Source organism: Garra rufa, chromosome 9, assembly GCF_049309525.1.
Source record: "Garra rufa chromosome 9, GarRuf1.0, whole genome shotgun sequence".
In the NCBI taxonomy this organism is placed as follows: Eukaryota; Metazoa; Chordata; class Actinopteri; order Cypriniformes; family Cyprinidae; genus Garra; species Garra rufa.
Window position 1 is genome coordinate 38,051,980 of NC_133369.1, and position 27,428 is coordinate 38,079,407.

Here is a 27,428-nt window from a genome sequence, read left to right on the forward strand (position 1 = left end):
AATAGGTGTCTTCGCGTTGGTGGTTTGTGGTGGAGCGTCCTGCTCGTTGTCGGATGACGAAAGCTCGGTATCGGACATTTTGGCTTTCAAAGGAGCTTGATGCCAAGAAACTGTCGCTGGATGGAGGTAAGACGGCTGGCAATATATAGATGATGCGCTAATTCAATGATTGGTTAAATGAGTTGCACCTGTGCCGAATGGATTGATTATCTGATCATGCTCCTCCCGAACCTTGTTAATAAAACATCATTAATTTGCACAATTTAAAGGGTAATGGAAAGCTTTGTCAGCAATGTTACTCTACCTTGATAACAGTAGCTGTGTTTCCATTACCCTTTAAATTGCGCAAAATGAAATTGCGAATTGCAAATACGCCTATGGAAATGCTTCAATTGCACAAAAACTCCCATATATGGCAAAAAAGTTACGCTTGCATGAGGTGGTTTTTCAGGCAATTCGAAAAAGGAATATTTCGCAAAACAGCAATGGAAACCTTTTTTTCACATTCAATTAAATATAGCCGTTGCCATGACTTATCGCAAGAGGAAAAAATATGTTTTAGTTGCATAACATCGGTTAATGGAAACCGTCATTTCGCTATACTTTTTAATGGACATTTATAAAATATCGCCAAAGTTATGCACAAATCTGTAACGGAAACACACCTAGAGTTTAGCAGTAACAGAACTGACAATTTTATTTATTTTTTGCAAAAAATTTCACTTGCTAGCATAAATGCTAAGAGCACATGGCACTAATGAAATCTTGATTAAAAGACATTTAAATAAAACGAAGTGTGATCAGTGAAAAATTCTGTTTTGACACTTTATAAAATAATAAAATAAAATAACTCTTGGTGTAAGAACTTTTTAGATTAAAATATTTTCACAGAGAGAGCACACAGACTTTTCACTGATCTTTTCAGATCTTCTCAGTGAAGGAAAGTAACATCATTTCCTGTAGCTTACATAGTTAAAAATGTTGTAGAATTAAATAAATGACTATTTAGAGCTTCCACAAACAAAATGAATAAAATGTTACTAAAAGTATAATAAAATATTTTGATTACACACTGATATGATGGAAAAAAGTATTAGAAATTATTATTATGGACTATAACATCTTAAAGTAATTCTTAACAATGACCAACACGTTATTAAAATAATTAAAATACAACCATTTGAAATAAGCAGAAACATGACTTCAGACACCAAATGAAAGTCACCCTCTTGCAATCATACTCAACATGTGAAACCCCTGATATCATCACTGTGTTAAACTCTTATTCTGTTAAATTTCTCTTACATTAGTCAGTTATATCAGTTTCTATTAGTTCCATCAACAAAGTATTTCAAACATTCAGCTTTCAATCAGTTGGTAACTTCTTTTGATATTATTTCAGGAGCTCACAATTTCTCCAGTCCAGAACACAACTGTACACTGTTTCAAGCAGGTTTCGGGGTAGCAGAAACAGGAAGTAAATGTCCCCCGTGACCGATATTTGAACTGCCTCATCTCAACGTGCTCAACATTTTTAATTCACAATGAGCGAGTATCAAAGTATGAAAATTGTGTGGTGTCACTGCGATTATCGCATGATCTCATGTGTTGACTGACTGAGATGTGTTTGCATGCAAACTGATTCACCTAAAAACGATCTATTTTTAAACTTCAAAAATACACTCTTTTAAAAAACGTTCCCCAGTGATTCCATTTTTGGTTTTAGTCAACAGTTTAAGATCCATTAGTGTGAAGAACATTTAAAAAAAATTCCCACCTTCATAGGTCAGTTACCCGGATGCGCGACCATACTTGAATGTAAACAACAGCATGGATTGCGCGGTTAATGTACTACTGAATACGTTGTTCTGCTAATTTATGATGTCTAAACCACGGAAAAAATGTGTGGAAGCTACTAAAAATTATGTAGAGAAGGACTTAGTAAGCAGGGAAGGGCGCTGTATTTTCCACAAAGTAAAGTTAAAAGGTGGTATGTACAAGCAGTATTAGCCTAATATTTAATATAATACCTACCTGACCGGAAATAAAAATAAAAAAACACGCATGTTGTCAAGATTCTTGCCTTGGAAATTCTAGGTTAAGTTTGGCCAACGATAAACACTTTTTGTTCCTCATACAGTTTTTGCACAGAGCAGCCAAAAACGTGACAATAATTGACCATTTCCAGCATTAATAATCAGCAAAATATGCTAGTTTAGTTTGGTTCAGTGCCGCCAATTGATGAGGTGTGAAAACTCTTCATGGAACCAGAGATAGCCTACCAATAAAGAACTTCACATTTTAAAATGATAGTTCTGAAAATCCTGTCATTAATTACTCACCCTCATGTTATTTCAAACCTGTAAGACCTTCATTCGTCTGAACACAAATTAAGATATTTTTGATGAAATCCAAAAGCTTTCTGATCCAAGACAGCAACACAACTACCACGTTTAGTGCCCAGTAAGGTAGTAAGGACATTATTAAAATAGTTCATGTGACATCTGTGGTTCAATGAACCGTAATTTAATGAAGCTATGAGAATACTTTTTGTGCACAAAGAGAACAAAAATAACGACTTTAATCAACAATTTCCTCTCTTTTGTGTCAGTCTTCAACACGTGTTCATGACGAAGTAAGTAATTAATAACAAAATTTTCATTTTTGAGTTGTTAAGAGTGTAGATCTGAAATAAAAAAAAACAAGCCATCTTTAAAATGAGACTTTATTGAAGGACAGAGGAAACGCTGCAGCGATCAACACGCAAGTACCCCAGTCCCCCAAAATCATTCGTTCGTAGTGCGTTGTGAAATGAGCACAGGTTACAGGTCAAACTGTGTGGAAGAAGCTTTCAAACACTGCCAGGCTCACGTGTGTGATGGTAACGTTCGGTATTATTGAGCCATCTGTCAGTTTTGTGAATAAGTTAAGATGAATATAAATATTTCTGAGAACCTCAAAGTTTGTTCATTCAAGTGTCTCAGAGTAAAAGGCGGTCGTAAAATTACAATACTTTGTGACGGTACAATGAATTTGATTAAAAGTTCTAGCAAAGTATATGTATATCATTTTATATAAGGCATTATATGTATTATATTCATAGTCTAATATACATCATGAGTTCCTCGACAGTTTGATTTTAAGAGGTAGACGACGCAGTTTTGTTCTGACAACATACTTTACATCTTTCTTAGACTGTGGTCACCTGCAGTACTACATTCAGCCACAAGAGACCACAATCCAACAGTTTTTCTCTTGGTTTCTTGTGCTACTTAACGATGCACATCAACAAAACAAAAATATGAACTGGGCCAGGATTGCATATTTCTCATACTTCCAAGGGAGCCATTTGCATAAATGAAACTACAACATAATGTAAGCATATTAAGGCAACTGAACTGCTGGGACGTTAATTAATAAATATTAAGGAATGATTTAAAACAATCCAACTGTAATTCTGCAGCCACCAGTCTCTCACAGCTTTATCAGTCTCTATCGCGCTTTAAAAGGTGTTTGTGTTGTCTCTTGAAGCTGTAATGTTGGCCAGAACAGATAAGAGCAGGCAACAGTGAGCACAGATGTATATTGGCTGTCTCTGCGTTACCAGAGGACCGGACAGTCAAGGTTACTGAATCCTGGATCTTTTCTTAAGTCCCAGTAAGTGTTGTTGCTCACCCAGGTGTCATCTTTGGACTTCCTGTTGGTGATAAAGCAGAATATATTTTTAGCAACCAACTAGATTTGGCTTAAAAATACAGTAAGTAGGGTAGTTCGCTCATACTGGAAGAATCGAGGTTGATGTGTCATGTGGTTCTCCTCTAGGACTCTGCGTCTCTCTCGCTGCAGCTGTTCGATCCTCTGCTTCTGCACCTCTGCAGATTCAACATTCCCTTCCTCCAATAACCTGCATATACAAACAGTCACATATAAAATTAATTTTTCCCTGCATAACATGACTGATGCATTGATGTCATTGTCTGGTGGCCCTGACGTTTCTGTCTGGTCTTATCAGCTGTGTCAGAATAACTCCAACCATGCATGTCAAAATTACTGGAAGCAAAGTTTAGGAACGCCAATTTTTTTGTAAATGCATGTGCGACAGTTAGCGGAAGCTAGAGATTACGGTTTATTAAGTGTTAAATATGGATATTTTTCACACACAAAAGCATTGAATCACTTCAGAAGGCCTTTATTAACCCCCTGGAGCCATGTGGAGTACCTTTTATGATGGATGGATGTACTTTATTGGACTTCAAAAAATCAACAGCCATTTAGAAAGCGTGGAAGAGCCAGGACCTTTGTAAAAATAACTCTGATTGTATTCGTCTGAAAGAAGAAAGTCATACACCTAGGACGGCTTGAGGGAGAGTAAATCATGGGGTCATTTTAATTTTTGGGTGAACTATCCCTTTAATAAGCACATTTTAGATTCTGAGATACTGAAATGTCAGATTATTGATAATTGGCCACTTTCTTTGGCATTGGTATATTGTTTACTAAAACTAATATTAAAACTACTAATTTTAAGTTTAAAAAAGTTGCCTTGGCAAATAACTAAAAAGTACTAAAATTACTAAAACTGAAAATTAAAAATTAATTATAAAATAATTGTGTAATAAATTAAATATGAATTAATTTAATATTTATAAAATAATAAAAAATAAATTAATGATAAATATAAATATTTTTAAAACCAAAAACTAATAAAATTGCAAAAGCAGTAAAATAAAAGATTAAATATTAGAAAAATATAAAATTACATATTAATATTAATAAATACTATAATAAGTTTATAAATAATAGTATATAAATATTAAAATAACCTTGGTCTACTGCCCATTGGATATTCTGACTCTAGTTTCACATAATAAACCGGTCAAAACAAGGTTTTTAACATTCAACTAAATTTTATTTCTATTTTATTTAGTTATTTTTGATTTAGTTGTTTGTTTTAATTTTTATTCATCAAAGAATCCTGAAAAAAAGTATCACAGGTTCCAAAAAAATATTAAGCAGCACCACTGTTTCCAACTGTTTGATTTCTGAAGGATCAATTGACACTGAAGACTGGAGTAACAGCTGATGAAAATTCAGCTTTGCATGACAGAAATAAATGATATTTTAAATTATTTTAAAATAGAAAACTGATATTTTATTTGGCAATCATATTTCATAATATTACTTTTTTCTGTACTTTTATTCTTATATAAGCTTTCATTGGATGTTAGTTTTTACCTCTGGTCGAGCCGTAGTCTGGTGTCTGTGGGTGGAAGAAGTGGCTTGGTAAGAGGGTCGAGCTCATTGAGCTCCACAGCAAACTTAGTAAAACCGTAGTACTGCTCATAGTCAGGAGGCACGGGATCTGTGCACATAAACACAAATAAAAGCTGATGATAAACTGTTTTCACTCAAATACATTCTGAAATATCAAGCAAATAAATAAAGGACTTCTAGTAACTGTATCATCTGTGATATACATCAGCCAGTGGGCACCTGAAAATGTGGCACATCTTAAAAAAGAGGGCAGATTGTGTGTGTGTGTGTGTGTGTGTGTGTGTGTGTGTTGCTTCCTACTTGTCCTCCAGATGCAGGTAGCAGAGGGTGGGCTGCCGCAGTATATCCCCTCGTGCCATTTCCCAAACAGCTTGTGCACGACTTTCCCTTTGTGATCTGTGACAGCACCCTCCACCTCGTTCATGCTGGAGTTCCAGTATTTCGCCTATGAAGGACACAGACACATTTAATCAGAGCACTAAACAAAGAAGAGTTAATTATATTAATACTGAACAAATTTCATTCACCATCAAGGTATCACAAATGTGGCGTTATATAATGAACTGTGACATTTAACAGCAAGGTCAAATGAATGAGATCTCCAGCAGATGTCATACTTGAGTCAGGCTTAATGAATCTCAACGGGGATGAACCATGAATAATTATCTGACTTTTGCAGAATCTCATTCTGTCCCATTTCTTGTTTTGATCTTTCTCTTCTATGCCCTAATTGATCTCTGTGTGATCTCTGTCTTTTCTTTACCCTTTAGTAAAGCCTAACCCGTTGCCCCTGTCCTACTGGAAGTCTTTGAAGAACTCAGTGTCTGAGCTCAGTTATCTCAGCTGTGCCACACAGATCCCTCATTAGACGCTAAAGAATGTGGTGCTCTATGAAAGGCCAGGAAGAGTTGACTGACATGTTTAGATTACGTGTGACCTACACGTGTGAAGAATGTCAGACGGTGAGGCTAACAGGTTTGAATCACAACTGGTGTTAAAGGGGTCCTATTATGCTTTTTCATTTTTTGAATCTTAGCCAGTGTGTGGTGTTTATGTTTGGGCATAAAAACATCTACAAAGTTACAAATCTCCAAAGGGAGTTTTTAAAGGGGTCCGGTTTTGCTCTTTTCCAAAATCTTTATTTTGTTTTGGGGTGCACTAGAACATGCTCTCATGCTTGGTGGTTAGAAAAATGCGTAATTTGTCATATAATTTACATTATTACAATGGCTTTCTCCCCAGGCTGGCACAAACGGCTCGATTAGTTCCGGGTTCCACCTTCCGAAAAAACAAATGTGTTGTGATTGGTTAGCAGTCCCACTGGATCGACTCGTTTGGACTGATGGAGAGAAACACTTGTCTATGCCGTTCAGTCTATGGCGTTGTAAAGCTTGGGAGTGCCAGGATTATTTTTAATATAACTCTGATTGCATTCCTCTGAAAGAAGGAAGTCATATAGAGCTAGGCTGCATGGAGGGTGAATAAATAATACGCTACAGTACTGTTGGTCTAATCATCAGCCTGCGAGATCGCGATACATGTTATTATCGTTATTGTGCTAATGTATTTAATTATTTACATACCTGAAACTATAAGGCTAATGAAGCTATCTATACTGTATATTGAATAAATCTCGTACCACACACTGCAACATCTAAGGCGAGGCTCCGACACGTCCACGGATGATCTAATAAATGTTCGTGTTTACATCATGCCGGCTCTGCGTGTGTTTCGACTAGGGATGTTAACCGATGACCGTTTGACCGGTGGTTGACCGTATCAACGTTAACCGGTCAAAGTTGTCGGTAGTCGGTTAAAAAAAAAAAAAGTGCCGGTGCGTCTTTTACGCATTCTGAAGGTGCCTGTTTTATCCATTGGTTTTATCATGTTGCAGTCTATTAGGCAACATTCCGCATAAGATGGGCTTAGATTTGGAAATACATTACATCTACATTTCAGTGGTAACCGATAAGGTGATGATGATCATCATCTTTCTTTATTTTGGTTAGCACTACCTCAAATAAAGCGGCGTCTCTTCGGAGCTGTCATTTTCTTAAATGAGCCGTGGCAATGTTTCAAATGAGCTTCTAACCTAGACAAACGCCTTTATTTTCAAAGCGACACCTTGTACCCAAACCATTTGAAACTAAGGAGCCATTTGTCCTACGATTACATACAACAAGCTCTTCGGCGCCGCGTTTGCGGGACTCATGTTTCACGCTGTAGGGGATTTTAAAAAAGTGACGTGAGTGGCAGTGTGTGTGTGTGCGGGAGGCAGAGCGGCAGAGAGAGGCCGCGATCACACCGAACGCATTTTTGCAGTTGGAGGCGCCTCTTTTGAATGGTTTTCTGTTGGCAGTGAGCGTTCTACGCGCTGCTTATGCACCCCAGGCGCCTCGCGTTTTTGCAGGAGCGCTCTGAGCGCGTGAAGTTGAAAAAAAAAAAATCAACTCTGAGCGGAAAAACGCCCAACGTCATTCGCGTTCTTTTCCATTGTCCAATCGAATGAATGGAGAGGCGGGCCTTCTGTTGTGGTGACGGAATTTTACGGTTGCTTAAAAAGTCCGGAGACTGCAAGAAATAGAGGAGAAACCTTTTGTTTCTATCGTGGGTAACCCGGAGCTGTATTATTTAGGGTCTCTGCTAATATGACAGTTTACTTAACAGCATAAAACTAAGATTTTAGAGTGCTCGCGCTATAATCCTTTGATTTGACTGACAGGACAGCTGTTTTGGTCGTTGCTTAGCAACATAAAAAAAACGCAGCACCCTCTTTTATTAAAAGTCACCCAAAAAAAAAAGGCAGTGCTGTGCGCCTCGCGTTTTTAGAACTAAAAGACGCGTTCGGTGTGATGATGCGACAGAGTTGCGAAATTGCAGGCGCGGCTCGAAATGGCTGTTATTTCAAATAGCGTACCATATTTTAAACTAATCGGTTAACCGGTTTCAACCGGCTAATGAGGCTCGGTGGTCGGTCAAGAAATTTTTTAGTTTTCGCCATCCCTAGTTTCGACCCTCTATACCACACACGTCAACGGCACAGCTCCAGCACGGACACCGGAGCAGTTCGCGGACACTTTGGTCAAAGCTCGCGTTTATACCTGTGGCTCGCTGAAGCATCCCAGAAGTGGCTGTCCATAATACATCGTTAAAATTAGGTGAATCCCCACCCGCGAACGATATGAATTTCTGTAGGTGGGATTTACGTTGTGACATAATAGCATCCGAAAAACAAATGCTGTAGTCCAAAGGAGCCGTTCGGTGTAGTTCTTGAAAAGGGATTTTTTAAAAACGAAATATCTCCTTTTGGAGTGGACTTTGAGATTTATAACTTTGTAGATGTTACGGAAATTCAAATTGTTGGACGAGGTGGGGGATTCGCCTAACTTTAGCGATGTAGCATGGAAAGCCGCTTCTGGGAAGCTTCAGCGAGCTGCAAGGAGTATAAATGCGAGCATTGACTAAAGTGTCCACAAAATGCTCCGTTAGCCGTGCAGTTGACATGTGCGGTACAGAGGGTCGAAAAACACATGCGGAGCCGCAGCTGATGTAAACACAAGCATTGACTAGAGTGACGATCATTAGTTGTCGCGACGGAGCCGCGTCGTAGACATGTGCAGTGTGGTAAGAGATTTATTCATCATACAGTTTAGATAGATTCACTAGCTTTATGCTGGAGCTGGTTTGGGCATGTAAATAATTAAATAAATGAGCACAATAATGATAATATCATGTATCGGCGATCTCGCAGGCTGACGATAGGACCAACACTACTGTAGCGTATTATTTACTCACCCTCCATGCATCCTAGATGTATATATACTTCCTTCTTTCAGACGAATGCAATCAGTTACATTAAAAATAATTCTGGCACTCCCAAGCTTTACAACGGCATAGACTGAACGGCATAGACAAGTGTTTCTCTCCATCAGTCCAAAACAAGTCGACCCATAATAAAAAGTGCCTCACATGGCTCTGGAGGGGTCAGTAAAAGCCTACTTTAGTGATCCGATGTGTTTTTGTAGGAAAAATATTTAAAACGTAAGAATCACTTTAATCTAGCTTGCGCAGTTGTGCTGCTTTGGGATGGGGCGTGGCATTACTGAAAAGCCGTCTGAGCTGTGCACCAATTGCAATGCAGTGGGACTGCTAACCAATCACAACACATTTCATTTTTTTCGTAAGGGGGACCTTAATCAAACCCGGAACTCATCGAGCCATTTGTGCCAGGCTGGGCAGAAAGCTGATGTAATAATGTAAATTACGTGAACAATAATGTGTTTTTTCGAAACACCAAGCATGAGAGCATGTTCTAGTGCACCCCAAAAACTAAATAAAGACTTTGTAAAAGAGCATAATAGGACCCCTTTAAGAAACCTTAAGAATATCTAAGTAATACAACATTTCAGAATGTTTTTTATCAAAATGGACAAAAAGCAGAGGCAGCTGACCTTGATGAAGGTGACTTTACACTGGCATTTTTCACAGTTGGAGTTTTTGATGGAGATTTCTCCGTAGTGCTCAATCCAGCGCTGCCCACTCAGAATGTTGTGAATACACGAAGTCACTTTATTCCATTCATAGTGATCTCCAAAGCTGAAAGTAAAAGGAAAGTGTGAGTGTGTGTTTACTGTAAATGCATATTTGCTAGTACCAGGCCAACATTTTGTCATTCTGAGATATTGAATGATAACCATGCTAGGTTTTCTGATTAAAGTGTTAGATATTAGTAGGATTGGAAAGTAACTACTTACATATAACAGTGTTACACACATTTAATTACAAAATAAATGTAACTGTAATTTGTTAATTATAATATAGTTACTTATGAAAATGTTAACGATTACAAAGAGGGTTACATCTGAATATTTTCACACACACAAACACATACAGATTTAACAGATTTAAAATCAGTATTTAACCTCAGAACGATCCTAAAGTAAAAAGAGGTGCTAAAGTTTGATTTTGTGGTGGCTGAGATTTAAAATGACATTTTTATAATCTTATTTAAACTGATGATTTTGAAAGTCTGACAGTAATTAGTGTTAAGTATTACTGTAAGGTTAACCAGGCCTACTTTAAATGTCTGAAAATGAATAACACTCATTTGACATTTAAAAAAGTAATCAAATGTAAGCAGTTACATTGCTTTAATAAAGTAATAGTTACACTACTTTCCCAAGTAACCTTTCCAACACTGGTTATTAGTGTTAGTTAACTTCTTGTCTATAAAAGAAGCCATTTTTTAAATTAGTGGATTTTAAGTAAACACTATCTAAAATTATTTCTCATTTGCCAAAATTTGTTTATATTGTATTTATATTTAGGATATTTACGGTATTTTTCAAAAGTTTTGGGTCAGTAAAATTGTTTTTTAAATAAATGTAAACTTTTATTCAGCAAAGATGCAAGCAAAATAATTTTAATAAAGATGTTTACATTGTTACAATTACATTTCTATTAAAAATAAATGCCTGTTTTTAATTTTAATAACAATTAAAAATATTTCTTGTGCAGCAGATCAGCATATTATAATGCTTTCTGAAAGATCATGTGACACTGAAGACTGGTGTAATGATGTTGAAAATTCAACTTTGCATTACAGAAATAAATTACATTTTAAAATACATTAAAATATAAAACAGTTATTTTAAATTGTAATAATTTTTCACAATATTACTGTTTTTACTTCATATTTTTGATCAGATTCCAGCCTTGGTGATTCGCATTAAGAATGTTTTTGTCCTAACCCTGAAGATTTTGCATTAATGACCAGTTTACTCTTATATGGCTACTTGTAAATAAATAAATAGGAATGAAATATTCAATTGAGCGATTCATTTTATTATGTGAGACCTTGAAGTGATACGAAAGACATGAAACTAGCACATCTATTCAAGATATCATATCCCTCAGAAAACAAACATCAATTATACAATTCAGAAATCATTATACAAAGGTCATTAGAACACAGAATGCCATAGTCGACCAATCAGAATGAAGTATTCCAGAGAGCCGTGAAATACATCAGCTTTATAGCACACATCTACATCTACGATATTGGCGGCATTTATAGAAAAAAAACATTTAGTCTTCAGTAATATTCATTTTATGGCTGAGTTTGGAGGACACTGATCTCCATTCACAGAATCAAAGGAGCTCTAAAACCAGTAGAACAATAAAAAACGCCACAACCCACTCGGCACAGCCAGTCCGTCATCATATGTCATTACAATGTGTGCTGCTGAGTAACTGGCTGCTGTTGTCACTGACAACTTCAACACCTCGCTGCCCCAGTCTGCTGTTTCCAGGAAAGATAACAGCTCCATTGGTTAGGGTGAACAAGGACACTGAAAACATCAACCACAGCTGCTGCTATAATTTGGACAGTGCCATCATTCAAGATGTCAATTACCCAGACTACAATCTGCTCTCACCTCTGTGGTCTAACCAATGGTTTCAAAACACCATCAAAACATCAGGTTACTTGTTTTTGACACGTAACATGTAATCAGAACTGTCAAGAAATATTTTTACCTACAATTTTCCCCATCCCCGTCCTGTTTGAGAGCCAGTTCAGAACTTTTTTGGGGGTAATTTTCTTCCTTTCAACTCAAATCAATATTCTACGCCCATTTATTTAGTTACATGGTAAACAGATATACACTGTAATAAGAATTTAGCTTTGACTGTATATCTTATACAGTCAAACCAAAAAATATTCAGACACCAGATATATTTTTTTATATTTTTTTATATTTTTTTACCCAAATCCAAATTTTTATAAATTTTACTGGTAGTCCACTATATTCAACGAAGTATTGATAGTTGTGTAAATACTGTCATACTAACAGTTGTCAGAATTTTTGTTTGATTGTAATCCAGCACATGCCCTTACATTTGTAGTAAACATGAATTTATGAAGAAATGCCCCCATGTCATCCAAGATGTTCATGTCTTTCTTTCTTCAGTTGAAAAGAAATTGAGGAAAACGTCTCAGGTTACGTATGTAACCCTAGTTCCCTGAAGGGAACGAGACGCTGCGTTAAAACGCTTTGGGAACGCCCCCAGCGTGACCACGCTCTGAATCACGTGTGTAATCAGTCCACGTACGTGATGACGTCACCGACCAGGAAGCTTAAAAGCAAGTACGGTGAGAGCAGCGCTAGCTTTCTGGAAACAGCAAGCGCCGCAGGGATGCCAGAAGTATGGCCTCGAGACGCAGCGTCACGTTCCCTTCAGGGAACTAGGGTTACATACGTAACCTGAGACGTTCCCTTACAGGTCACTTACGCTGCGTCAAAACGCTTTGGGAACGAGAATGCCCACCAACGCCCATAGAACCTAGCGAAGGTTAGGGGCGTGGACCAACCCGCAGCGTTGCATATCTCCTCCGGGGAAAGTCCCGAGAAGAAAGCTTCGAGGCAGATACTGAATGGGTAGAGTGAGCCTTGGCTCCCAGGGTGGGCGGAGACCAGAGGACTCAAGGGCTACCGAGATGGCATCCAAAATCCATTGGCTTATGGAAGGCTAGCAGGATTGCCTCTCCTAGGAGGGCTGAAACAGACCAAAAGTTGGTCAGCCGTCCTCCACAGAGTAGTTCTGTGGATGCATGTGCCCAGTGCTCACACTGGACACATACAAGTAAGCTTCTGATGGCCGGGCTCCCGAAAGGGAGGAGGATGAAAAGCCTGCAATACGACAAGGCGTGGTGCAACGGTGGGGACCTTATGGAGGTATCCCGCATTGGGATACCGAAACGCTTTGGCCATACCAGGTGCAAAGTCAAAATGGAAAGGGCCACAGAGAGGGCCTAAAGGTTCGAGGGGAGGCTCACACAAAGCCTCTAGCACCACAGCCAGGTCCCACGTAGGGACGCGAGAGCGTACTGGAGGTCTCAACCTCAGCGCACCGCAGAGGAAACATGTAACTAGAAGGTGTCTGCCCACTGAGAGCCACCGAGAGGGGCGTGGTAAGCCGAGATAACTGCCACGTAAACCTTCAGGGTGGAGTGGGTCAACCCTGCGGAGAGGTGGCCTGCAGGAACTCCAGCACTGTACCAACCGGGCAGTTAACTGGGTCGAGCTGGCGGTCTCGGCACCAAGAAGTGAAGAGTCTCCACCTCAGGGCATACAGTTTCCTCGTGGAGGGAGTTCTGGAAGGAGGATGGTCTCCACAACCTCGGTTGACACCCACAGCTTCCAAGCTCCAGGCGAGGGTGAGGAATCACCCCTGCCTGTGAGAGGATATCCCTCCTGACGGAAACTCCGTAGAGAGCCGCAAGGAGGGAAAATCAGGTCCGAGAACAAACTCGGCCTGGCCAGTACGGGGCCGTGGACCGAAGTCGGACCCCCTTCCGGCACACTCTCGCCAGAACTCCCAGGAGCAGAACAATCGGGGGCGTACAGACGTAGCCTCAGCCACATCTGTACCATGGCATCCAGTCCAGTGGGCTGGATGACTCAGAGAGACAAAGTGCTCTCAAAATCTGCTTCACCGCATAGGGATGAAGCATCAATTCCCCGGGCCTCAGCCCCTGCCTTGACAGGATGTCTTATCCCAAGATGAGATGCCCAGGGATGTGAACTGCTCTCGGTGGAGGAGTTCCCCTGGGACCACACAGGGATCTGGTGTGCCAGATGTGCAAGGGGAACAAACACAGACTTCCCTGGTGGTTGATGTAAGAGACCACCACTGTGTTGTCAGTGCGTACCAACACATGGTAATCTCTTAGGCCTGGGAGAACGTGAAACACAGCCAGCATCTCCAGGCAAAAGATTGCCACATGAGATGATGACCCCTCCGTAGACCAAGGGCCACTCATGACCACTCCACAACCAGTGAGGGACGCATCTGTTGCAAGCATGCCGCGGCAACGAAGAGCTCCCCACACTGGGCCCTGAACCAAGATATTCTTCGCATGTCTAGGGCACGAAGGGATCGCCACGTGACCCTGATCATGCAAAGTGGGTTTCCCCTCAGGGAGAACCCCTTGGTTTTGAGCCACCACTGTAGGTGTCTTATGTACAGCAGGCCAAAAGGTATCACGTTGGACGCAGCTGCCATTAGATCCAGCAGTTTCTAGAACTGCTTCACAGTGAGTGACTAGCCCTTTTTCACCCTCATGACCACAGTTGCATTATTTAAAAACTTAACCCCACAATGTCTCTCCATTTACTTTCTGATTCTGTGGCTTGTGCATAAGCATCAATATTTAAACACACACACACACACACACACACACACACACACACACACACACACACACACACACACACACACACACACACACACACACACACACACACACACAGGTTAACCAGACAGACATTATATTAGAAATCTAAATAGATTTTTTTTATAATATTTATGTAACTATTTAATATTTCATAATTATGTTAATATGCAAATGCTTTTTTAAAAGGTATTTTGCTTGTTTAAGGTAGCTCTCTGAAGCTTTCAAATTATTTTGGATGTTTCATTCTTTTACACAAACATTAGGAATTTATGTCATGGTGTTATAATTTTGTTTAAAGTACCGAATGATTTATTGTGTATCACATTAGCATTTTTGTAGGGTTTAGTAACAATCTTACAATTTTAGAAAATGAATACGTTATGTGCGGACTTGTGTCAATAAAGGAGAAGTTTAAAAACAAAAAATTTACTGATAAAGATAATTTACTGACCCCCTTGTCATCCAAGAGTTCATGTCTTTCTTTCTTCAGTCGTGAAGAAATTATTTGTTTTTGAAGAAAACATACCAGGATTTTTCTCCATATAGTGGACTTCTATGGTGCCTGCGAGTCTGAACTTCCAAAATGCAGTCGAAATGCAGCTTCAAAGGGCTTTTTTAACCTTTTTTGTAAAGGGTGTTTGATCTGAGTTTTGATGTACTTCTGCAGACGATTCTGAAGTTGCAGAAAACGAGATGGGAGTTTTTCAACCTACCTCAACTGAGTTCACACAGAGTTAGACAAGATGAGCATTTGAGTTTAAAAAGTATTTAAAAAAAGTTATTTTCGCTTAAGAGCCTTATGTTTTTCTTTCTCAGCTGGGATTGTTTAGAACCCTTTGAAGCTGAATTTAAGCTGCATTTTGGAAGTTTAAACTCAGGGCACCATAGAAGTCCATTATATAGAGAGAAATCCTTAAATGTTTTCCTCATAAAACATAATTTCTTTACGACTGAAGAAAGAAAGACATGAACATCTTGGATGAAAAAAGGGGTAAGTAAATTATCTGTACATATTTGTTCTGGAAGTGAACTTCTCATTTAATGTTTGTGTTAACCACTGTGCCATCTGATTCTAAAATTCACCGCATAACCACTGCAGTAGTTGCATTTTGCAGTAAAAACACTGAACCTTTAAGCTTGAGATGGATAACACCAGAGACACGGCTGGAGCCCAAAACTGCAGACTGGCTTGTGTGTGAATTTAATAAACAGACAAAAATAAAGAACTCACCCAGGGAGAACCACATGAGTAGTTCCTACAGGTACAATCTCCATGGATTTCCCCCAGAACTTATTCCTCCACCTCACATCTAAAATCAGTCACATAAAACACACTCAGCTTCATATCTGCAGACATTAGCTTATTTGTACTGACACAATAAGCCTGGTATTAGTAGCGTGCTGTTACCTTGCCAAAATATGAAGTTTTTAGATTCAGCGTGACACGCAGAAATGGGGGGGTGATGGCTGACCTGGAAGATAAAAGCAGAGCAGCTGTGAGAGCTGTTCACACACATTCACATACCTGCTCACAATTACACCGCTTACAAAGAGCGTCCCTACCTGCTCTGCCACAAAACGAAAGCCTTTGTCTGGACGATCACACTCGTAGGTCTCACCCAGCACTGGATTAAAGGGTTTTCCTCCTGCTCTGTAGTAACTGGAAGCATAACCGGACACGGCAAATGTAGCGATGTACACCTACAAACAGAACACAGCACATTTAGTTAGTTTTGTATGTTGACCATTTCATGATACTCCTTATATTAAATGAGAAGTTCACTTCCAGAACAAAAATGTACAGATTATGTACTCACCCCCTTGTCATCCAAGATGTTCATGTCTTTCTGTCTTCAGTCGTAAAGAAATAATGGTTTTTGACGAAAACATTTCAGGATTTTTCTCCATATAGTGGACTTCTATCGTGCTCCCGAGTTTGAACTTCCAAAATGCAGTTTAAATGCTTCAAAGAGCTCTAAACTAAGGATGCACCGATACCAATCGGTCGATAAAGCTTGCGCGTTTTGTCAGTAAAGCCGGTTCTGTAATCAGCGGTAAATGCCATCAGGTGCATGATTTCACGTTGAGCCGTATATACTACACACAGCCGTTGTTTACCGACGAGCTGCGCATAGCAATGTTCATTATCAGTGTGAATGTGCGCAGCTCGTCTGTAAACAACGGCTGTGTGTAGTATATACGGCTCAACGTGAAATCACGCACCTGATGGCATTTACCGCTGATTAGAACCGGCTTTACTGACAAAACGTGCAAGTTATCGACCGATAAGGATCGGTGCATCCCTACTCTAAACGATCCCAGCCAAAAATGAAGGGTCTTATCTAGCAAAACGATTGGTTTTTTTTTCCAAAAAAAACCCCAAAACAAAACAATTTATATACTTTTTAACCTCAAATGCTCATCTTATCTAGCTCTGCGTGAACTCTGTGTATTCCAGTTCAAGACAGTTAGGGTATGTCGAAAAACTCCCATCTAATTTTTTCCCTCAACTTCAACATCGTCCTACATCGCTGTTTTACCTTTTTCGTAAAGAGTGTTTTATTTTCTTTGCATGTTCACTTTGCAAACACTGGGTTGGTACAGCGATGTAGGATGATTTTAAAAATGATTTTTGAAGTTGAGGGAGAAAATGAGTAGTTTTTCGACATACCTTAACTGTTTTGAACCAGAGATGCAGACTACTCATGCACATCACAGAGAAAGAGAAAACGAGCAATTGAGGGTAAAACGTATATAAATTGTAATTTTTCTTTAAAACAACTCATCGTTTCATTAGATAAGACCCTTCTTCCTCGGCTGGGATCGTTTACAACAGCATTTGGGATTGTTTGAAGCTTTACTAAACTGCATTTTGAAAGTTGAAACTCGGGGCACCATAGAAGTCCACTGTATGGAGAAAAATCCTGAAATATTTTCCTCAAAAAACAGATTTTCTTTACGACTGAAGAAAGCAAGGCATGAACATCCCAGATGACAAGGGGGTGAATACATTTCCTGTAAATTTTTGTTCTGGAAGTGAACTTCTTTAAAGAAATAGTCAAGACAAAATGAGAGTCAAAAGAGCTGATAAAAATATCATAAAATGTCCAGTCCATCAACTAACATCTTGTGAATTGAAAAGCTGCATGTTTGTAAGAAACAAATCTATCATTAAGGCTTTTTAACATATAAATGTCATTTCTAGTCAAAATAATCCATAACAAAGCTTCCTCCACTGAAAAAAGTCCATTCGCTGTTGTCCCGTCACATCAAAATCCACCAACATATTTGTTTAAGACTGTTTTAGACTGGTTTCAATTGTAAACTGTGCTATTTTAGCTGTTTGAAGTTAAAAACATATTAAGTATACATTTGTTTTATTACAAACACAGAACTTTTCAAGCAATTGCTCAATTTCTCCAAATCTGTTCTGATGAAAAAAACATGTCCACATTTTTAATCGCCTGAGGGTGAATAAATCTTAATTTTTAGGTGAACTGTTACTTTAAAGGATTAGTTTACTTTCAGAACAAAAATTTACAGATAATGTACTCACCCCCTTGTCATCCAATGTGTTCATGTCTTTCTTTCTTTAGCCATAAAGAAATAATGTTTTTTGAGTAAAACATTTCAGGATTTCTCTCCATATAATGGATATGTATGGTGCCCCCAAGTTTGAACTTCCAAAATGCAGCTTCAAAGGGCTCTAAACGATCCCAGCCAAGAAAGAAAGGTCTTATCTAACGAAACGATCTGCTATTTTCTAAACAAACTGACAATTTATATGCTTTTTAACCTCATATGCTCATCTTGTCTGTGTGATTCGGGTCAACACGTTAGTAGAACATACAAAGAAGATCAAATGCCCTTTACAAAAAAAGGTGAAACAGTGTTGTAGGACGATTTTGAAGTTAAAGACGAAAACAAGATGGGAGTTTTTCGACATACCCTAACTGTATTGACCCAGATTACACAGACTACACATGCGCCTCGAAACAAGACGAGCATTTAAGGTTAAAAAGTATATAAATTGCTATTTTTTTTTTTTTCGGAAATAACCGATCATTTCATTAGATAAGACCCTTCTTCCTCGGCTGGGATCGTTTTGTAGCTGCATTTAAACTGCAATTTAGAAGTTTAAACTCGGGGGCACCATACATATCCATTATATGGAGAGAAATCCTGAAATGTTTTCCTCAAAAAACAATTTCTTTACAGCTGAAGAAAGAAAGACATAAACATCTTGGATGACAAGGAGGTGAGAACATTATCTGGACATTTTTGTTCTGAAAGTTAACTAATCCTTTAAGACTTTGTTGAAATGACATTGTTACTGATCTGGCATATGAAATTTAATTCCAAACCCATTTGTGACCATGGACCACAAAACCAGTCATAAGGTTGAATTTTACAAAATTGAGATGCATACATCATATGAAAGCTCAAAAAATAAGTTTTCTGTTGATATGTGGTTTGTTAGGATAGGACAATATTTGGCCGAGATACATCTATTTGAAAATCTGGAATCTGAGGGTGCAAAAAAATCTAAATACTGAGAAAATCACCTTTAAAGTTGTCCAAATTAAGTTCTTAACAATGCATATTACTAATCAAAAATTACATTTTGATTTATTTATAGTAGGAATTTTACTAAAAAATCTTCATGGAACATGATCTTTACTTAATTTACAAATAACTTACAAATATACCCCAGCGACTTAAGACTGGTTTTGTGGTCCAGGGTCACATTTTATTTACATAATCTGGCATGAAACAAAATATTTAACATATTCAATGCTTTTATTTACTGGGAGTTGATTAGATCCTAAAAAAAGTGAGGGTTTTAGACCTTAATGTGACTTTGCATTTGTTTATGGAGGACGAGTCCTCTTCTGAAACATTTCCAGCACCCAGGAGGCTTTTTGACAGGCATATGAAACCTAAAACTCAGGTTCACCCTCAAGAGCAGCTTAAAATATCCCAATGGTAATGCTACTTTTTTAAACCTGTCATTATTTGCTATTATTGCTGTAAACTTTGTTTTAGTAATGTTTAAGGATTAGTTCACTCCAGAATTAAAATTTTCTGATAATTTACTCACCCCCATGTCATTCGAGATCATGTCTTTCTTTCTTCAGTCAAAAAGAAATTAAGGTTTTTGAGGAAAACATTCCAGGATTTTTCTCCATATAGCGGACTTCAATGGTGCTCAACAGATTGAAGGTTAAAATGCAGTTGCAAAGCAACTTTGAAGGGCTCTAAAAGATCCCAGCTGAGGAATAAGGGTCTAATCTAGCAAAATGATTGGTCATTTTCTTTAAAAAATTTATATTTATACATGTTTTAACCACAAATGATCATCTTGCCTAGCTCTGTGATGCGCATTCATACTCTGTGCACTCCAGTTCAAGACAGTTAAGGTATGTTGAAAAACTTAAACGAAATTGTCTTAAATGGTTTTTACTTTTTTATAAAGGGTGTTTGACCCTCCTTGTATGTTCACTTTGTAAACACTGGGTCGGTACTTCTGCAGGGATGTAGGATGATTTTGAAGTTGAGGAGAAAATGAGATGTGAGTTTTTCGACATACGCTAGCTATTGAACCAGAGTGCATATAATGTGCATCACAGAGCTAGACAAGACGAGCATTTGAGATTAAAAAGTATATAAACTGTAATTTTTATTTAAAAAAAAGAGACCTGTATTCCTCGGCTGGGATTGTTTAGAGATCTTTGAAGATGCATTGAAACTGCAGTTTGAACCTTCAACCCATTGGCTCTCCACTGAAGTCTACTATATGGAGAAAAATCCTGGAATGTTTTCCTCAAAAAACATGATTTCTTTTCGACTGAGGAAAGAAAGACATGAACCTCTTTAGTAACATGAGGGAGAGTAAAATATCAGGAGATTTTAATTCTGGAGTGAACTAATCTTTTAACTGGGAATACATTCCTGTGATAGCCAAGGAATGTTCAATCAAGTACAACTTAATTTCCATTCAGTGTTAGAAACATTGGTAACACTTTCTATGAAGCCCCTATTTATAACACATTATAACGGTATTTCTAAGGCATTATAATAAATGCATAATGCATTATAAGAAACCTTATAATATGTTATACCATCTCATGAATAATCATAACAACAATTATAATACATTATAATACTTGAGTATTTGAGGTTATAACTTTTAAGATTATGATCATTTATAACACACAATGAACGGCATATTAAATCTTCTTAATTTATAATGGACTATATCATATTACATTTATTTTTTACATTATATTACGTTTTATTTTGATGGTCCCCTAAGTCTATTGACTATAAGCTTAAACTTTCTAACTACATGCCAACTAACACTCCTTAGAGTATTAGTAGGCTTAGGTTATGGTTGGGCTAGGTAGAATGTTTATGTACTTGCAAAGTTACTTATAATATAACATAATAGTTTGTCTTTTGGGGAAACATCGAAATTTAGTGTTAGCATATATTCAGCATAATAATAATTACTGCTAGTTGACATGCAGTTGCAGAGTTACTTATCAAAAGCTGTCTGAAGGGTACCATCAAAATCATCAAACTGTTCATATTACACATTTATCTAAACTGATACCTGATCTTAGGGTTCTTTCGGAAATATTATTATAATTACTTATAAGTGGTCTTTGTATGCTTTAAGTAAAGTGACATGAGAAACATGGCAAGATATGAGACTTATAATACGTTATAACTATGAGGAGGTAATCATTCTCTTAAAAGCTATAACCACAAAAAAGTACAAATTATAATACATTAAAACTGTTCTTATGAATACTCATGAGATGATATAACATATTATAAGGTTTTTTATAATGCATTATGCATTCATTATAATAACTTAAGAATACCCTTATAATGTATTATAAATACGGGCTTCATAGAAAGTGTTACCGAAACATTTTCTGTAGTCAGTCAGCTGAGGAAAAAATGTGTCCTATGTGACATCAGCTAAAAATACAAGGATTTCAGAGGCGGAGAAGTTTATTTCTTTGATGAAATAACATACACTGATGAATGCTGCATTAATGTCTACATTAAGTAAACAGATTTTGATATCATGTTGTCTTAAAATTCCAGTGGTCTTTGTCTCTCATGATTAAACTTCATCAGTAAGCATACTGAAAACCACTAAGCTACTGACCTAGACATTAGTGCAATGAAAATTCGAAAGCTGAAGCTATTATTTAAACTGAGAGAGAGGATTGCTTTTTTTCCTCCAGAGACTAAGACACAACAATGATGGGTACTCAGAGTGTCACTGGATACAGTGGAGTGCAGCTGACTAAAGCACATTTCCAAGCAGGGAGAATGGTTTCTGAACAATAATCATGCTCTCATGAGTAACAGTGGATCCCATGATGATGAGCCTGGATCAGACAGGCTTTCAAAAGAATCACTCTACTCCTAGACAATCACATCAGGCTAATAATATCTAATGCATTGTGACATCATAAGTCAGACTATGGATGTGTGTGTGTGTGTGTGTGTGTATGTGTGTACCTGGTATTCATCACGTTATGGGGACCAAATGTCCCCACAAGGATAGGAATACCAGTAGATTTTGACCTTGTGGGGACATTTCTCAGGTCCCCATGAGGAAACAGGCTTATAAATCATGCACAATGAGTTTTTTTGAGGAAGTAAAAGTGTGCACAATCTCCTGTGAGGGCTAGGTTTAGGTGTAGGGTAGGTGTAGGGCCATAGAAAATACGGTTTGTACAGTATAAAAACCATTACGCCTATGGAATGTCCCCATAAAACATGTAAACCCAACATGTGTGTGTGTGTGTGTGTGTGTGTGTGTGTGTGTGTGTGTGTGTGTGTGTGTGTGAATTTTACAATATTAATAGTAAACAATATAATTACCAGTCAAACGTTTTTGAACAGTAATATTTTTTATGTTTTTTTAAGTCTCTTCTGCTCACCAAGTCTGCATTTATTTGATCCAAAATTGCAGTAATAAACAAAAGCAGTAATATTTTGAAATATTTTTACTATTTTAAATAACGGCTTTCTATTTGAATTTATTTTAAAATGCAATTTATTTCTGTGATCAAAGCTAAATTTTTAGCATCATTACTCCAGTCTTCAATGTCACATGATCCTTCAGAAATCATTCTAAAATGCTGCTCAAGAAACATTTTTATTATTATTATCAATATTTAAAACATTTTTTACATTACATTTCATGAATTCATGAATAGAAAGATCCAAAGATTATCTGATTAATCTGAAATAAAAAGCTTTTGTAACATTATACACTATACTATTTAAAAGCGTTAAGTCAGGATACATTTTTTTTGGAAAGAAATTGTAGAAATCAATACTTTTATTTAGCAAGCATGCTTTAAATTGATCAACAGTGATGATAAAGACATTTGTAAAGTTGAAAAAACAAACAAACCTGAAAAAATTCTACTCAGCTGTTTTCAACATAATAATAATAATAAAAAAATTATTTTTAAACAGTAAATCAGATTATTTGAATGATTTCTAAAGGATCATCAGACTGGATTAATGATACTAAAAATTCAGCTTTAAAATCAAAATCACAGGAATAAATGACATTTTAAAATACATTCAAATAGAAAACAGTTATTGTAAATAGTAAAAATATTTAAAAATGTTACTGTTTTTTCTGTACTTTGGATCAAATAAATGCAGGCTTGGTGAGCAGGAGAGACTTCTTTAAAAAACATTAAAAATCTTACTGTTCAAAAACTTTTGACTGGTAGTGTACAATATATTAATAATAAGGAAAGTTTTGAATTTCTGTTTTGACTCAATTTGACAGTTGTTTTTATGCTTCTATTATGCAAATCTTAAGCTCTCATCTCTTCCTCAGTGATGTTTCATTACATTAGCTTAGGATGATTTCTGAAGGATCATGTGACTGGAGTAATGACACTAAAATTCAGCTTTAAAATCACAGGCATAAATTACATTTTAAAACACATTCAAATAAAATATTACAAATTTTTCAAAATTGTGCTGTTTTTGCTGTATTTTGGATAAATGTAGGCTTGGTGAGCAGAAGCGACTTCTTTAAAAAACATTAGAAACTTTTGACTGGTAGTCTACAATATAATAATAATAATAAGAAAAGTTTTGGATTTCTGTTTTGGCTCTAACTGACAGTAGTTTTTATGCTTGTATTATGCTTTGTTATGCAAATCTTAAGCTCTCATCTCTTCCTCAGAGATGTTTTGTTACATTACCTTTGTAAGGACACGCAAATGTGAACATAAAGAGAAACCAGAGCGCTTTGCATTCAAAAATGACAGTCAAAATGCCACTTGAGAATTCATATTTGCACACAAAATGTACATTTCTTGGCCTTTCCTGCATTCACAATTCGGAAGGCAACATTTCTTTCTATTTGAATGTGCACAACGACTGTGATTAGCTAAAATAATAATGCAAGTTTATGTGTGTTTTTGAATCTAAATCCTTTGCATATGCAAACAGGTTTATGCAATTATATGACCTCTTCCTACCATGCGCTCAAACGGGTCCTGTGTGTTTGCAGCCTTGTCCAGCAGCTCGCTGTACTCCAGTTCCTCACACAGTCTCTGCAGTGTGTTGAGCGGCTCATTGAGTTGAACAGGCATGGCTACTTTAGACAGATCCTTCCCGATGTTGTTCTTCAGGATGTTCCACAGGCTGATGTTGCTGGTATTAGGACTGGGGGAGGGAAGACAAGACCGCCTCTGTTCCTGAGAACCACCGTTCTCCACACAACCTAAACAAGAAAAACGTAGTTCAGCAAACTGAACTCCAGAAACATCTCTGGAAGTAGTTCTGGCATGTTAAGATTGCTTGTCAGTGCTTTTTCTAAACACACCAAATCCCTCACACAGCTATAAAACAGCTGTCAAATGCAGATTCCCACCGAATCTTTAAAATAACACTGGAATGACAGTGATTTATAAATGACTTCAGGAAAAATATAGCATACCCACCTGTATCGAGTCTCTCATTCTCTACCTCGTTGCTGAAGTTATCCATAGACACATTGTCACTTATATCACTGATATATGAGTCATCTTCCGAAGGCTAGAAGGAAACCACACTCCATTATTACTCTTTAATTAAACACATTATCAAAACCGTGACGAAAAGCAGACTTCAGTGTGTTTTTGTGTCTATCACTCCAGTGGAGAAGTTTTTTTCAGTGCAGAAGCCTAATTCTGCATGAGGTATTTTTAGAGAGAAGCAATTATCTCAATTTTCATATTACTTCTGCTACAGGAGACGCTTGAGCAGGTCGGCCTCAATGTGAGGCAGAGAGGCAGAAATGAAGTTAGAGTGAGAAAGCAGGAATGGCAGGCAGGCTGGTTCCTCTTAGCTGTGGAATGTCATCTGTAGCACTTATTACATGTTTAATATAATTAGTCCCCTCTTCTGTCTCCTAATTGGGTGTTCGGTTCAATGTCTGCTTGAGGTGAAGGATAGAGCAGAGGCAGCTGGTCTTCGGAGGAAGTGTAGTAAATCTATTGATTTGGAAGTGCTAGGTGAATAGTTTAAAAAAACTGACACTATACTATAGCCAAATTATGTTGTACATGGATTTCAGTGTATGACTCATTTTGGTCATTTTTGGTGCCTAGCTGTACCCCTATTGCGATGGACTTAGAGCAGTACATTTGTGGGAATGATTGGAAGAGGGGATTTCATTCTAACCTCATTTTCTGAAGAGCTAGCTGACAGCAGCACTTCCTGTGCATCAAAGAACTCCGATAGAGACTCTGTAATGGAAGCTCTGCTCTCATTAGACGCCTGGTGGACAAGAGGACGGGAGCCATCAGTGGAGTCTTGCTTCTGTATGAAGAAAAGTAATGGTTTCAAGTCATATAATGCCAAATGGATATCAAAAAGACAAAATGTGGATCATATTTGACGCCAAAATAAAATAAAATTATATTACATTACATTCCTATTATATTACATAACAGTCAAAAGTTTACGAATAGTAAGATTTTTAATGTTTTTTAAAGAAGTCTCTTATTTGATCCAAAGTATAGCAAAACAGTAAAATTTAGAAATATTTAATCATTTTAATTTACTATTTAAAATGACAATTTTATATTTGAATATATTTAAAAAATGTAATTTATTCCTGTGATTATAAAGCTGAATTTTTAGCATCATTACTCCAGTCACATAATCATTCAGAATCATTCTAATATTCTGATTTGCTGCTCAAAAACATTTATTATTATTATTATTATGTTGAAAACAGCTGAGTAGGTTTTTTTTAGGTTTCTTTGATGAATAGAAAGTTCAGAAGAACAGCATTTTTCTAAAATAGAAACATTTTGTAACATTATAAGTGTATTTATCATCACTTTTGATCAATTTAAAGCATCCTTGCTAAATAAAAGTATTAATTTCTATATTTCCCCAAAGAAAAAAAAATCCTGACTCCAAGCTTTTGAATGTTATAGTGTATAATGTTACAAAAGCTTTTTATTTCAGATAAATGCTGATTTTTGAATCTTTTATTCATCAAAAAAAATTCTCAACTGTTTTAAATATCGATAATATTAATAATAATAATAATAATAATAATAATAAGAAGAAGTTTCTTTAACAGCAAATCAGCATATTAGAATGATTTCTGAAGGATCATGTGACACTGAAGACTGAAGTAATAATGCTGAAAATTTAGCTTTGATCACAGGAATAAATTACATTTTAAAATATATTCAAATAGAAAGCAGTTATTTTAAACAGTAAAAATAAGTTTTTGCTGTACTTTGGATCAAATAAATGCAGGCTTGGTACGCAGAAGAGACTTCTTAAAAAACATTAAAAAATCTTACTGTTCAAAAACTTTTGACTGGTAGTGTATAATGCCTGTTACAACCTTCACATTTTTTGTTTAATATTTTAATGACAATTAAGCACAATATCTGCCCAAAAATGTATTTCTAATCCAGATACATTTTTTTAAAATGGTAAAATAGCCATAATATAAATTATGTATAAATTATCCCTTCTATTGCGTTCAATTCAGATTTGAGTTAGAAGAACTTCATAAATAGATTAAGAATACGAAAATACACATTATTTATTTTTATAGATTTTTTAAAAGATTCTTATTAATTCATTCTTATTCATGATTATTTATTTATTTTTAGATTTTTTAAGAGTTTACTATTTTTAAAATCTACATTGTAATACTTATAGCGTTGTAGGCCAACTTTGACCTGGGTAACAACTGAGACTCTACACATGATATTATGTAGACTTTTGTTTTTAATCTATAAGTTAGATTTGTCAAAAAAAATTGTTTTGTAATATGTATTTAGCATTTTTCTTATATCACACTTTTAACATGGGATATGCATGCACAAAGAAACTATAAACAGACAAAATATACAACAAATAAACTTAAACTACAGTCCAAAGTGAATATAGTAATAAAATAGTAATAACATAGTAATAATCAAAGCTTAGAAATGTTTGCTTCATTCACTAATTAATAAGAAATTACTGATCAGATATGTTTTTAAAAGTGGTTTTAGTCAGAAAAAATAAGTTATGACTGTTTTGTAAATGTAGTAATAAAATAGCAATAACATAGTAATAATCAAAGCTTAGAAATGTTTGCTTCATTCACTAATTAATAAGAAATTACTGATCAGATATGCTTTTAAAAGTGGTTTTAGTTAGAAAAAAGAACAAGTTATGACTGTTTTGTAAATGTAGTAATAAAATAGCAATAACATAGTAATAATCAAAGCTTAGAAATGTTTGCACATTCACTAATTAATGAGACATTACTGATCAGATGTTTTTAAAAGTGTTTTTAGTCAGAAGAACAAGTTATGACTTTTGTAAATGTAGTAATAAAATAGTAATAACATAG

General features: G+C 36.5%; 1 protein-coding gene across 2 annotated transcripts in view; it reads right to left on the minus strand.

Moving 5' to 3' along the window:
- Nucleotides 1-2,747: 2,747 nt before the first annotated feature.
- Nucleotides 2,748-27,428, minus strand: part of osbpl3b (oxysterol binding protein-like 3b) — a 98,591-nt gene continuing 73,910 nt past the window's right edge. For both annotated transcript variants that reach the window (XM_073846683.1, XM_073846682.1), the window contains 11 exons: nucleotides 25,238-25,375; nucleotides 24,517-24,610; nucleotides 24,052-24,296; nucleotides 16,076-16,213; nucleotides 15,921-15,984; nucleotides 15,744-15,822; nucleotides 9,726-9,870; nucleotides 5,575-5,719; nucleotides 5,236-5,362; nucleotides 3,782-3,904; nucleotides 2,748-3,697 (listed from right to left, as the gene is read on the minus strand). In XM_073846683.1, the coding sequence (XP_073702784.1) occupies nucleotides 3,601-3,697; nucleotides 3,782-3,904; nucleotides 5,236-5,362; nucleotides 5,575-5,719; nucleotides 9,726-9,870; nucleotides 15,744-15,822; nucleotides 15,921-15,984; nucleotides 16,076-16,213; nucleotides 24,052-24,296; nucleotides 24,517-24,610; nucleotides 25,238-25,375 (1,395 nt within the window). In that variant the 3' untranslated portion in view covers nucleotides 2,748-3,600. The remainder of the gene's footprint in view (nucleotides 3,698-3,781; nucleotides 3,905-5,235; nucleotides 5,363-5,574; nucleotides 5,720-9,725; nucleotides 9,871-15,743; nucleotides 15,823-15,920; nucleotides 15,985-16,075; nucleotides 16,214-24,051; nucleotides 24,297-24,516; nucleotides 24,611-25,237; nucleotides 25,376-27,428) is intronic.